We start from the raw sequence: 13030 nt of genomic DNA on the forward strand, positions 1-13030 counted from the left end.
GACATCTTGACCAAACCTATACTACTCGGTGGAAGTTTTCCGATGGAAGTCTAATTTGGGGCTATCTCAACCTCAAGGCCTACTCAGGGGCTTCCGGTCGCAGTCGAGTGAAATAAACAAGCAGATATCGACTAATTGGCCGCCTACTCCCCCATCTAACCCGGAATCCGCCGAAATTCTACTCTATGTGTAGATGAAGGACACGATGGCTACTATCCAGCTAGATATCACGGCCGAGACGGACAAAACATCTCTCGGCTTCCATATTGCTCTACAAAGCATTGGAATAGTTGAAATTTCCTTTGACCCCGGAAAAAGCGTGAATGAATCTTTGTCAGTCGTTGCAATCAACACAAACGCCGGATTGATGCCTGGATGGCTCACATCGTTTGGAGATAAAATTTACAGCATCAGCCGCACCAGCTATCCTGACATCGCATCCAAGTCAGGTGGCGTTTTCGCGTTCCAAAAGGCACCCGTCGCAGCTTCAGCAAAAAGCGAAACAGGGTTGGCTCTTTTCGACCAGGCGAGTAGCAATGGAAAAGGGGGCGTACATTGTCAGGTGAGTCCAGACGGAAAGATACTGGTGGCTACGAATATCACTGCGTCGACGTTATCTATCTACCCATTGTCCGAAAATGGTGCCATGGGCAAGCCTGCTCATATTTTGGACTACAATAAGTCGGATCCTGGCCCGAAGGAAGCACACCCGCATCAAGCGGCCTTTGATCCTTCTGGACAGTTTCTGATCGTACCGCTTCGTACTATGGACCGTGTCGACATCTATTCCATCAAGAGCTCCCAGCAGGTCACGAAGGTTCACAGCATTCCCGTACCAGCATCAGCAGGGCCTCGGCATGTTGCATTCAACTCAGTCAGTCCTTCCAAGGCATATATGTACCTCCTTAGCGAGAAAGACAACTCAATTCGTGTTTTTACCTTAAACTACAAGGATACAGCGTCACAAAACCTTACTGTGGAGCTCAAGCAGACGATCTCGACGATGGGAAAAGATCTTGGCCCCAGCCCCGATGAGCATAAAAACCTTGCTGCGGAGATTGCTATCAGCAACGACGGAAAATTTGTCTATGCGTCTAATCGAGACTTGACACACGCAGATACTGATACCCTGGCGGTCTATTCTGTTGAGAGCGAGCCGGCACACGATATGCACCATCTGAGATATCTTGGATGTCAAGAGACACATGGCAAGCATCCCCGAATGTTTGCGCTCTCCAACGACAAGGAAAATAAGTGGGTGGCTGTTGCCCACCAATGGAGTCAAGACGTTGTCGTTTTCGCGAGAGACACGGCGACCGGTTTCCTGAAGGATATCAAAGGTAGACTCAATGTAAAGGCAGCCGCTCTCCATCAACCCACTTTGGACAATGTCACCTTCAGCAAGGATATGAGCATGGAGGGTAGAATGAGCTGGGAGGACCTGCTTAAGGGTCGGACGGAAGGACCCATGTGTGTCTTGTGGAAATAAAATAGACCCTCATGCTACACTAAAGTTATTGGGGTATCTAATGGTACTGCTTATTCCTATTTGGCATTTTCCTCTACGGACATGTTATTTCTTTGAAATATTATTATATAGATGTAGATGCGGCTTGAGGACTCGAAAACGGTGCCGCTTGTTGGGGTATAGTGGAATGGACGTAAGACTAGCATTCCTATTACTAGCCGTCTATCATTCTAGGAGCTCTTTATCCTGCCTTTTCCGACGGCGGCTGGGGGTTGGATGACTCTCCACCATCTGTTCCCCCAAGATGTTCTCGACAAGGCAGCTTATAGCACTCATAGCGACTTTCGGCGCCCTCTACCTCGCTGTCGCCAACATGCCGTCCTTCAGTAATCGGGTCTCTGAAAGCGTCAATGACCGATTGGCGTTTGCATCTGCTATCATGATGTTGTCACAGATCAATTTCGGAATGGATATGGTTGCTTTCGCAAACACTCAGGCAATGCACCCCTTCAACAAAAAGTTCGGTTCCTATGACGAGAGCCTTGAACGATATGCGTTAGATCCGTACTTCCTCTCGCTCCTCAACAGCCTCACTTACGTCGGTCAAGTCTTTGGGGTTATAACAGGCGGTTGGGTTGCTCGTCATTACGGACGACACCCTTCGTTTTGGGTCATGTCTTTTGTGTGATGGTCTGAAGATAATTCATAAGGGGCTCGAGATCTCTATATCAAGGTTCCTTCTATGGAATAGGGCCAGCTAGGTAATTAGGATACTATTCATCACGTTCATTCGTACTGCATTTTAGCCGACATCATAACTCCATGTCCGCCTGCACTTCAGGCAGATGCATCTGCATGGGCAACCGGCTCGACATAGTGGGCTCCAGTTGCGTATGACTTGCGACCCCACGAATATGTGCATTTCCCTCCTCGATAGGTTCTGTCAAAGTGTAGGGACTTCCTGAAACTGCGGGTTGAGAATCTGTCACTTTTTAAACGCGATGAGAATGGTCAAAATCCACCAAGATGCGCATCATGAGTCCGGATTACAGGCCTTGCATCCGGTACATGTTTAGAATTTAAAGAGAGTAGAGTCGGGCCACCGCCATGCTAGAGGTCCCGTCCCGGAAAACTACTATCGGAACTTCCAAATCCACCGGCACTTTCAATCGCACATCATCCACCAATTTCTGGGGCGGTATCTTCTCAACGGACTACGATGCACTAGGAAGAGCTGTGACCTGGAGGACTGATGATGCGTTATTGACTTCTTGATGAAGGGTGAGAAAATGGCTTGGGGTAACATACTCCAGAGCGTTGTAGAGTAAGGACGAAATTATAAGGTTGATTGAGATATGGTGCCGCGAAATGGAACTTCATCCTGATGTGTATACTATGACAAGCTTCTCCTCTTGCTTGTGGCCCGGTGGATTCTACGATCATTATTATCCTTTGAAAGGTTGGAGATCGTGGTCATCCGAGCATCTCCATTGATGGCCGAAATTCGGGCTTACTCAATTTCCTATAGAAATATCGGCCCGCGGCCAAAAAGCATTCCTCGTTCAGCTTGGAGGTGGCACCTAGCCAACTTTGGTAGCTGAGGAAAGACTCGGGCACCGAGAGCCAATGGGGCTTCCTGGGAAAAGAGCCTGCGCGTCCCCGGCCGAATCATCAAGATGGGTCGTAGGTTCCAGAAAGTAGGCATCGTTATTTCGCCCTCAGTCAGGTAAAAAAGAGGCATGCTGAGTTTGAGAGCTCGGATCGTGGCAGATTTCCAGGCAATAAAGGTCATGGAGGTATTACCAAATCCCCAAACATAGCAATCTTTAGAGAAGGTGGTGCCATCGAACTTCTAGATCTTATCGAGAACCGTGACTCCTGTTGAAGTGGCGCTTATATGGCGGCATCTAATCAAGCGGACAGCCCTTTGATCAATTCACATTAACACCGCTACAATTGTATCACTGAACTGGAAATGCAAGAGTGCTTGGCCAGAACTAGCATTGATCCTAGAGTAAATTGATCCAAGAAGATGTTTGTCGGATTGAACGAATAATTGTCAACCTTTTGTGCAACTTAAATTGAGCTCTCACAATGAGTGTAGGATAGATCCCATCCATATATCTATCTAACCAGTGTGGGTCCACGCTGTTGCCTTTCAATGATGCACTGCGCTTCCGGAATTCTCAGTTCCTAAGTATTCAGAGGAAGTCGACCCGACACCTAAGAGCGCCGCACTGACGAGTGGAGCTTCAGTGCCGGTAACCCAGTAATTGTCTCGTAACTGTGAAATCAGATTTGTCCCATGCATAGATTGGCAGCTAATTTTTTTTCAATAAGAAGGCCGCGGTTCTACGCTGATCCGCTACCCCTGTAGGGGAAACTTCAGCCGGACGCACATTTTAGGCGTAGGTACTTCCTCCGCCTTTACGCTTTGCCTTAGGCTTCTAGATGAGGTGTCAGTTGATGGGCAGGATGATAAAAGGAGGAACGAACGGTATGAGGCTAATTGAACCGTGCTGTTCGAAAATGAGAGACGCGTTCCTGATGTAATGTGCGGTGCTGGTGGATGGAAATCAGAAGGGGAGATGGAATGCCTAAACTTGTTTCAAAGGATTCGTCCCGCAATCGATCGGTGGTGAAGTTGTTGGTTTACTGTGATCCAATTTCAGGACAAGCATGTACTATACATACTGACGCTGGATTATGAGGATGAACCGTTGTTTGCAGAGAGGAAGCGGCGCAGGGATATTACGTTCATGGTGTGCCTTGGCAGACTGTAGGGGACACGGAGACCAGATACCTTCCATTCATTCCCTTCGAGATCAAACCATTCCGTCAAATTCCCTATCCATTTACTATATGGTACCATCTGGAGGGGCATGGTTTACCTGTGCCACAAATGAGCGCGCAAAACCATGTCTTAGTTGGTGCCAAAAAAAAAAGAAAACAGCACTTAAGAATTGACAAGTTTGACAAATCGATTTCAGCTCCAAGCACGCCTTACCTTCGAAAACTTGTTCAAGGAATCTTACTTGTTACTATCAGAAGGAGGCAGGGGGATCATTCTTCTCCGCACTGAGCGTGACTTATCCCAACTTCGTTTCGAATGATGGATTTCGATGCCGATTGCGAAGTCGCAATATCGTCTCTCTTTCCCCGCAAATCACTTTCCTTTCGCTTTGTCCACAATCCAAAGGACTCGTCAACCATCATGTCCGGTACGCCACGTAATTTGGCTTGGTCTGCAAATATTGTGGTTATGGTCGCCATGTACCCAAAACATTTTACTCCGATGAGGAGTTGCAGATGCATATCTGCGATTACGCCCTTCTCGATGCTCTCTGGCATAGCGATTTTTGGAACGAGAATCCCAGATCATAAGGAGTGCTATTCTTCACTTTGGACAGCAGTAGTCGAGCAGAAACCAACCAAACAAACACAAAAGTCCATCTCGTTGTAACTCACAACCGATCATCTCAAGAATATGTCACCCGGAAGAACAAAAGACGAACTCAAAATCTTGACTCCTGTTGGCCAGTTTGGCCAGGGGTGGAATGCCGGCGTCTTCTGGGACACGGTCGAATCTGGTGTAGATGCCATCATTGCCGATGCTGGCTCGACTGATAGTGGACCCGGACGTCTAGCACTCGGGAAGACTGCAGCCTCTATGGCAGGTTATAGGAGAGATTATGGGGAAGTGGTCAAGGCTTGCCATACCCATCGTGTTCGCTGCCTCATTGGCTCTGCTGGAGGCTCTGGTTCGAACGCTTTCGTCGATATGAGTACTCAGATTGTCAAAGAGATCATTAAAGAGAATGGCTACCGTCCCATGAAAGTCATCAGCATCTACGCCGAGATACCGAAAGACCTTGTTCGCCAGAAACTCAAGGATAACCTCGTTAGTCCATGTGGACACAGTGTCCCTGAGCTACTGGAGAACGACATCGATGCTGCAACCAACATTGTCGCACAGATGGGCTTGGAGCCTTATGTAAAAGCAATGAACGAGAACCCGGACTTTGACATTATCATCGGGGGTCGAGCCTATGATCCCGCGCCATACGCGGCGTTCTGCATTCATCACGGCTTTAACGATATGGGTAAGCATACTTTCTCTTTGTACTCGGTCCTAATGCCTCCCCCTCATGTAAGGTCAACTAACAAGATATTCATCGTAGCCATAAACTATGCCATGGGTAAGATCATGGAATGTGGAGCACAGTGCGCGATACCGAAATCAAGAGAATGTCTAGCAATTGTCCGTCACGATAGCTTCGATCTCGTCCCACTCCAGCCAGGAGCACGGTGCACTCCCGTGTCAGTCGCTGCCCATCTCTTATATGAGAAGAGTAGACCAGATATACTTCAAGGGCCAGGTGGTGAACTTCATACCCGTGATATGACGTACGAGCAGGTTGATGGACGCACGGTGAGAGTGCGAGGTCCCAAGTTCATTCCACAGCCAGAGGGCGAGTATACACTCAAGCTGGAGGCTGCGCGTGTCAACGGCTATCAGTCCAGTTTTGTGGGGGCTTTCAGAGACCCAATCTTAATTTCACAGCTCGACACTTGGATCCCTACCGTTAAAGAAACAGTAAGAGGCAGGATCTCTGGCGACTACGAATATGAGACAAAAATTATCACATACGGTATTAATGGCGTCATGGGACGTCTCGAACCGAACAAGAGCGTCCCGAAGGAGGTTTGCGTTGTTGTCCAATGTAGGGCACCTACACAGGAGCAGGCGAATGAGGTGGCCAACAGGACCAAGATGGGTCTTACTCATGCACCGTACCCCGGACAGCTCGCCACTGCTGGAAACCTTGCTTGGCCTATCACCCCTTGCGAAACCCCTATAGGTCCAGTACCCGAATTCTGCATGTACCATCTCATTCACAAAGCGGATCCTGTTGGGCTGTTCCCTATTAAGGTGGATGACGTCCATGGATCTAACGAGTTTGTTGATACTCCCCGTATGTTACCAACATTCTACAGGCGTGAGATTGCAAGTATTGATTTTTCGAATAGGTGAAAAATTTGCTCTGAAAGCCGACGCTGCGGTAGCAAATATCAAGACTCCAGCAAAGACGATCGACCAACCAAAAACGTATTATCTACAGCCCGAGCCGCCTGCGGGAACATGCTATCTTGGAGATCTTGCCTCAGTGGTCCGCAGTAAAATCGCAGGCCCATATGAAGTGACCTTTGACGTCATGTTCCTGGACGACGAGATATACAAGAAGGTGAAAAGGTCGAACCTGTTGTCGGCAGCGGCTGTGGCCAAGCTGTATCATATTCCTGAGAGCGACATAATTGTTGCTTTATGGTGGGATCCCGCAAGGGCATTCAAAGCCACCATTCCAAGGTACCGCGCCTCGGCTGGATTTGAGGAGACGGACACACATGGTTCGCAACAACATGCTCCTCTTCTGTACTTGAGCCTTCCTTGGGACAGGGAGTAGTGTGTGGCGAGCGTGTTAAGCACAATGAGTTCGCTGTCGATGAAGCCCAGTCTGGGATATGTTCGTCATTGTAGCAATGGTCACTTACCTGTACCTTTCATTAATACCTCGCGCCTCCTGACACGTCCACAAAACATTCTCGCCCTGGTAGTTCGGTAACAGATGAAGATCTGGTATGACTAGTAGATAATAGCCATAAATTGTGGCCCATTAAAATGGAGCCTGCTTCGAAGGTGAATGTAAGAGGCTGTGTGATACGATTCCGAACTACGTGGCTTTTGATTTGGGCAATCCCATGTTTGTAAACGATAGATGCACGGATGAAAAATGCCGTCATCGGATGCGAGTATCGCAATCCTGGACAGCCGCATCCTTTTCAACCTAAAGCGGACCCAAGAAGGGGAGTATAAAGAAGATGAGATGATTGTTTTGCGATCATACTTCCCCACTGAGTAAAATTCCTTCATACTAAACAGTGGACTTTTCGGCGATACTGTCTCCCTGGATAGAGATATAACTTTTCCAACTTCACGACTTCAGTAAGTCTAAGAGGCTGTCTCTTTCACTGCCTAATATCGAGGCGTTTCGGTCCATCATCCGGAAATATATTTCGACATGTCCGCTCCTCCTGTCCTTCTTCTGCTGGGTGCCGGACCCAACCTTGGCACAAAGATCCCCAGTGTCTTCTCTGAAGCAGGCTACAAGATTGCACTAGTAGCACGGTCTCTAGGGGAAGGAATTCAAGAAAACGGATACTATCACGTTCGAGCCGATTTCAGCCAGCCTGAATGCATACCAGAAGTGTTTGAAAAGGTCAAACAGAACGTCGGAATACCCACCGTGGTAGTATACAATGGTGCGTCTAATTCTTGAATGTCCCCAGTGTTTGTCTTCGGGCCAACCTTCCCTATGCCCTCCACAGCTGTCCAATACAAACTGGATGATGCTGCTGATCCCTTGGCTTCTCTTGCCCCGGAAAGGGTGTCTCAATTCCACACCGCGATGGCCGTGAACGGGACCACACCTCTCATCGTCATACATCACGCCATCGCCTCGTTCCGAGCTCTCCCTTCCGATACCAAAGGCAAGACATTTATCTTTACTGGGAACATCCTCAATCGATCTGCATTCGTAAATAGATTCTGCTTTGGGACTGCAAAGGCGACATGTGCGTACGGAATCAACTTTGCTTCGGTGATTTATGCGAAGGAAGGATTTAGGTAAGCGACTTTTATCGTACCCATCTATGACGATGGTGAAATGATTTAGGTTTCACCCCCCAGCGATGATGATTTCCTGGCTTATGTTGCCGAAGGTTCTATTACGCCGATGAGCGCACACCGGCGGGTGTGCCTGTAATGCGAGAAATCGACGGAATGGCTGCTGGAAGAGTTTATCTTGAAATTGCAGAATCTCCCGAACAGCGACCCTGGCAGTATACTTACACTAAGGATGGCGTTTATGAAAACTTTGGGGAGAAAGATTACCTAAAAGTAAGGCAGGACAAGGAGCCTGAGTTCCTGAAAGGAGGAAGAGACTGAGAATGATCGGTGGGCACACACGAGAGGAAACGTTGTAGTTGCGTCTAGATTCATGACCTGAGGGCAGTACATTCTCTACAGATATCGTATCTTCGTTCGTGTTCGTCTTTTGGCTCGTCTCATCTTCCGTAGCATGCAGATGAGACTCACGAGATGAGAGGGAGGAACCAGACCAATTCAGGGATATGATACGCTCGACAAGGAATCGTGATATTGGGTCGGGGCATGCGCACTAGCCGGGAGATGATAGGCCCTTGGGTGTCAACCACTGGTGTACCATCCGCATCAGAAACATCGACAGGCTTGTACGAGCCCTGACAGAGATCAGAGATGAATGAGGACCGAAGAAGAGTGACGGTAGAGCTTCTGTACGATCATTCTGATGAGTTCCGCCTGCGCTCCCGTGGCCATGGAGTCGCTTTCCGCGTTGATCAGTATGGTCACATGTTGCGCTCTGCCTTTCCAATGTCGGCAAAGGTATGCGCAAATACCTTCTCACATAAAAGAAGTTCGCCGGCCTTGGCCGCTTCTGTTGTGAATAAACCGCGCCCTCGGAAACCCGATGCTCGAACAGACACTGGGCCAGCATATGTGGAATGATCCGGGCCTGGGGGGCGAAGCCAAGTGGCCTCCATGTACAGTTGCTTAAACCGGTACTTACAGTTCTCTTGCTCCGCACGTCAGTAAACAGCTCGAGCAAGTTCGCCTTTGGCCGCAACATTGCTCGAATATTCTATACGAAGAACTTTGAGAAGGTGTTACGTAACACTCTTCCAACAAACATCTCCAAGATTGGACACCTGCCAACAAAGTTTCCCTGTACATGATGTCTAATCACCTCTACGGAAAAGGTGAATATTCACCCAGAGCTCTGGAGCCATCTTCAGCAAGGAAGGAAATTTCATAGGGGAATATCTGTTCTTTCGTATTGAGAGCAGCTGGTACTTCCACATTAACCTTGGTGAAGTGGATGGTGCTTTCAGGGGTGTTGATGCGAAGAAGGGACCGAATCTCGTTGGAAAAACCCATTCTTGGCTAGGACATCCAGGACTTAATCTTCCAGAAAATAGATCTACTTTATTAAAAGTCTTCCAGTCCGTTATTTTCAACAGTAAGATCTCCATCAAGTACAAAATAGTTGAGCGCCTCCAGACGCCTGCTCGTCACGACTCCTCTCTTTCATCTTTGGCCTTCGACCCCATCGCCAGAGACTTCCTCTTCCTCTTCGTCGTCTTCTCCCTCGCTTTCTCTACTTGAAGCATTTTGATTGAGGACCACCGGGTCCACCATTGACGATCACAGCTCTTTGACGCATCAACCCTGCGCTTTGCCTACATCCTTGACACCATTTAAAGTTGGCCGTGTTCAAACCACAACCAGCCACCTATTGGCCAGTTCAGGATTCCTAGGTAAGCTCAAACCAGTACTCCAGGCTAGGTCTCTGGACGTCTTAAGTGTGACTGGAGATCTACACATGGAATGTCCCGTTCTTCAACTTTCGCACCTCACCATATGATCAATAGGCATTGAACAAGAATCATTTTCAGAACAGATTCATTAGGTGCCATGCACGTCCGAGTTTACATCAGTGACTTTCACCACCTCGCCCAAAAATTGCAACGGTCGTCTTCGGAGATATCACTCAAGCGAGAACATCAAAACAATTCAGTCTGTTTCTGATGACAACACCTTGGCGACAATCATTGCAAGGGACTGTGGACGAATTTACTGTCTATTTTGCCTTCCACCCAAAATGCAGGATCATATTGCATAGTGATTAACGCAAACAGTTCAACTCCACATCAAGAACGGACAGAAAAACCCTTTCCAAATTGGTGACAATGCAGAAAGACAGGTTGATGTCTAGTGTTTTCGTGCTCGCTTGCTCATCTGTCGGAGCTTCTCGCCATACTAGAAGTTCAAACAATTTAGTTCGGGTCAATTTCGAAACAAATGTCGCAAAAGTATTAAACGTTGAGGTTAAAACACTTACAATGTAAAATGCAAAAGGAATCGGCACGAACAAAACTCCAAGGAAGGCTAACAGACTGCTGGCCCATTCAATCCCTAGATTATGGTACATTGCCGGAGCGAACAATGGACATGCCGCACCAGAGGAGAATCGAATAAAGGCATTGCCTGCCATCACTGAAGCCATTTCGCTTGGATAAGCGTCGGGAAGGTAGGTCAATACCGCGTTCTGCAGATGCACACAGTTTATCAGCAACATATATATGACTCAAGATGGGCTCTAACATCTCGACTTACGAGAACGAGGAGTGCGCCAATGCTGAAGAAACCAGTTCCGACCAGTGGCATTATCCAATGAATATCTGGCCGGGTGCTCCAACCAAACCAGAACAAACAAATGGGCAAACAGAAGGCTCCAACCATGGCGGGTGGAAGCCTCATTTCAGGCTTGATGATCTGTCCATGTTCATTGAATTGTTTCTGTTGGAAGGCTCGATCGTACCATACGAACGGTGGTACGGCGCAGAGAGCGCCAACAAGAAGTCCCATAAATGCAAGACCGGTCTGCCCGAGGTTGAAGCCATAGATACCCTCGAACACGAGTGGGAATGACTCAAACCAGATGAACAGAAGGCCAAAAATCAAAGCTACCCACATGTGGAGCAAGAACACAAGCGGCTCTTGAAATGTTAGGATCCAGGGTTGAATGACTGTTATCTGAGCGATCTTGCCAACAGTAACGTGTTGGAAAGCAATCTCAGCCTGAGTCTTGAGTTTGTCGTTGTTCGTCATTTTTCTCAAGCGCTGCGCACGGCGATAGAGGATGTTTTTCGAAGATGTCTCGGGAAGGAACAACACCAGCATGATCAAAGCAAAGCCAGCAATAATCATTAAGGCCCAGAGAGTCCATCGCCAACCATATGCCTGAGCAGCAAAACCACCGATAGGTGGGCCAAGCACGGGACCGCCGAGCTGTTAAGGGAAAAAAAAAGAAGATCTTGTTAGCGATACGAGTTCATTGAAGGATATCAACGAGGTATATGAAAGTCAAAGAGACATACAGCTGCAAGGCCCCAGATCCCAATTGCTAGAGCCCTTTTCTGCGGTGGGTACATCTCTGCAATGGAAGCACCACCGGTAGCAAGAACCGGAGATCCCAGGACCCCGGTAATGAACCGAAAGATGATAAGCATGCCGATATGTGTTGACAAAGCGGTCGGGATTTGAAGGATGACGAACAGCGCCAGCGAGAAGATGTAAACCGAGTTTCGGCCAATCGAAGGGACCTCACTTAACGGAGCTAAAGTCATAGGCCCTAAGACACTGCTTCAGCATCGCAAGAAAGAAAACTTTTGGAGTCTGTGGTCTGCGTCGAGTTTGTTCTCTTACCTAATCCACATCCCAGTACGAACACAGTGAGACCAGTGAGCGCGACAACCATTCCTATTTTAAACTCCTTCATGACGCCAACAATGCCTGCGGTATAAATTGAAGAACCAACGTAAACGGCAAAGGTCAAGAAACACAATTGGAAAGTAACTGCGATTTTGGTGGAGTTGGCCCAATTGAGGGGGTTCTGGATATTGATCAATGGCGCCGTCCTTATTCGAAGGATCGCTTTTTAGGACTAACCTCAGAGTCATCAGGACAATACCATCCGACGAGCTGGATATCGTCTCCTTCTTCAGCCTTAGTCTCGTTGTTGGCAAGTTGAGATGACTTTTCGGGCAGAGTCTTAATGGAGAACTGTTTCAACAGCAAGGGATTCTTTTCCTCCTCAAAGGGTAACCACTTTCCACGTGATGCATATCGCAGGAATCGACCGAAAAACGAGTCACGAATGAGTTGTGCCATGGCCAATGGTGTTCTGTAGCCCTTTGTTTTGGGAAGTGTAAATAAATCAACTCACTCTGGCCTTGTGGTGGGAGAATGGCACAAAGAGAGAGTCTAGCATGGTCATCGTGTTCGATTACTTCCATGCGAATGGCTAAATACTCTTACGACTTTAGTCACTCCCTACGTTGTCAATGATGCGTCGATGGGCTCTTTGAATACTTCATGCCGCCATTGGACTACCACTACTTGTACAATCCCAGAGAGGATTTTTTTTGGGGGGTGGATCTTCAGATCGAACACGACCTATACAGTGACATTGCTGCTCTCCACCAGATGATGCGGACCCGAGTTTGAAGCTAGAAGTTGTTGAAAGCTAGAAATAGATTTGTTTCAACAAAAATTCACGTGGTTTGCTTTGCGGCACTTCGTGCTTTTTCGGCGACCGAGTTAGTCAGCACCTCGGCGGATTTTCGTGCCGTATCGTGGCGATTCCGTTAACCACCTTACCTAACCATCGCACGTTCGGGCCGAAGGAAATCTCCTATTGGTAAATCAACACATGCTTGAAAAGATGATGTGCCCTGTCAGGCTATCGGGCCACGAACCTAGCGCGTGTTCCTGACCACACCGGCGCATGTTTTAGAACGAAAAGGAAAGTTCTTTCATCTGCCATCATTGATCGATGTGTCTCACAAGATGCAATCACCTGTTCCCTGTCCGATTCAGATCTTGCCCACACAACCTACATT

At 48.0% G+C, this 13030-nt stretch overlaps 5 protein-coding genes across 5 annotated transcripts; 4 read left to right on the top strand and 1 right to left on the bottom strand.

Annotated features, from left to right (window-relative positions):
• Window positions 1–205: 205 nt before the first annotated feature.
• Z518_03550 (uncharacterized protein) lies at window positions 206–1489 on the top strand (the record flags this gene model as incomplete). Its single annotated transcript, XM_013420575.1, has 1 exon — window positions 206–1489. One exon carries the CDS (start codon window positions 206–208, stop codon window positions 1487–1489), a length of 1284 nt encoding a protein of 427 aa, XP_013276029.1.
• Window positions 1490–1841: 352 nt separating this feature from the next.
• Window positions 1842–2156, top strand: Z518_03551 (uncharacterized protein; the record flags this gene model as incomplete). The annotated part of the gene is made up of 1 exon (XM_013420576.1): window positions 1842–2156. The coding sequence occupies one exon, from the start codon at window positions 1842–1844 to the stop codon at window positions 2154–2156; it is 315 nt and encodes a 104-aa protein (XP_013276030.1).
• Window positions 2157–4955: 2799 nt separating this feature from the next.
• Z518_03552 (uncharacterized protein) lies at window positions 4956–6933 on the top strand (the record flags this gene model as incomplete). Its single annotated transcript, XM_013420577.1, has 3 exons — window positions 4956–5571; window positions 5650–6444; window positions 6500–6933. 3 exons carry the CDS (start codon window positions 4956–4958, stop codon window positions 6931–6933), a joined length of 1845 nt encoding a protein of 614 aa, XP_013276031.1.
• Window positions 6934–7548: 615 nt separating this feature from the next.
• Window positions 7549–8474, top strand: Z518_03553 (uncharacterized protein; the record flags this gene model as incomplete). Its single annotated transcript, XM_013420578.1, has 3 exons — window positions 7549–7789; window positions 7856–8153; window positions 8249–8474. The coding sequence occupies 3 exons, from the start codon at window positions 7549–7551 to the stop codon at window positions 8472–8474; spliced, it is 765 nt and encodes a 254-aa protein (XP_013276032.1).
• Window positions 8475–10337: 1863 nt separating this feature from the next.
• Z518_03554 (uncharacterized protein) lies at window positions 10338–12299 on the bottom strand (the record flags this gene model as incomplete). The annotated part of the gene is made up of 6 exons (XM_013420579.1): window positions 10338–10385; window positions 10468–10674; window positions 10743–11417; window positions 11507–11760; window positions 11835–12021; window positions 12078–12299. The coding sequence occupies 6 exons, from the start codon at window positions 12297–12299 to the stop codon at window positions 10338–10340; spliced, it is 1593 nt and encodes a 530-aa protein (XP_013276033.1).
• Between the last annotated feature and the right edge of the window lie 731 nt (window positions 12300–13030).

This window comes from Rhinocladiella mackenziei, assembly GCF_000835555.1.
Source record: "Rhinocladiella mackenziei CBS 650.93 unplaced genomic scaffold supercont1.2, whole genome shotgun sequence".
NCBI classification, from domain to species: Eukaryota; Fungi; Ascomycota; class Eurotiomycetes; order Chaetothyriales; family Herpotrichiellaceae; genus Rhinocladiella; species Rhinocladiella mackenziei.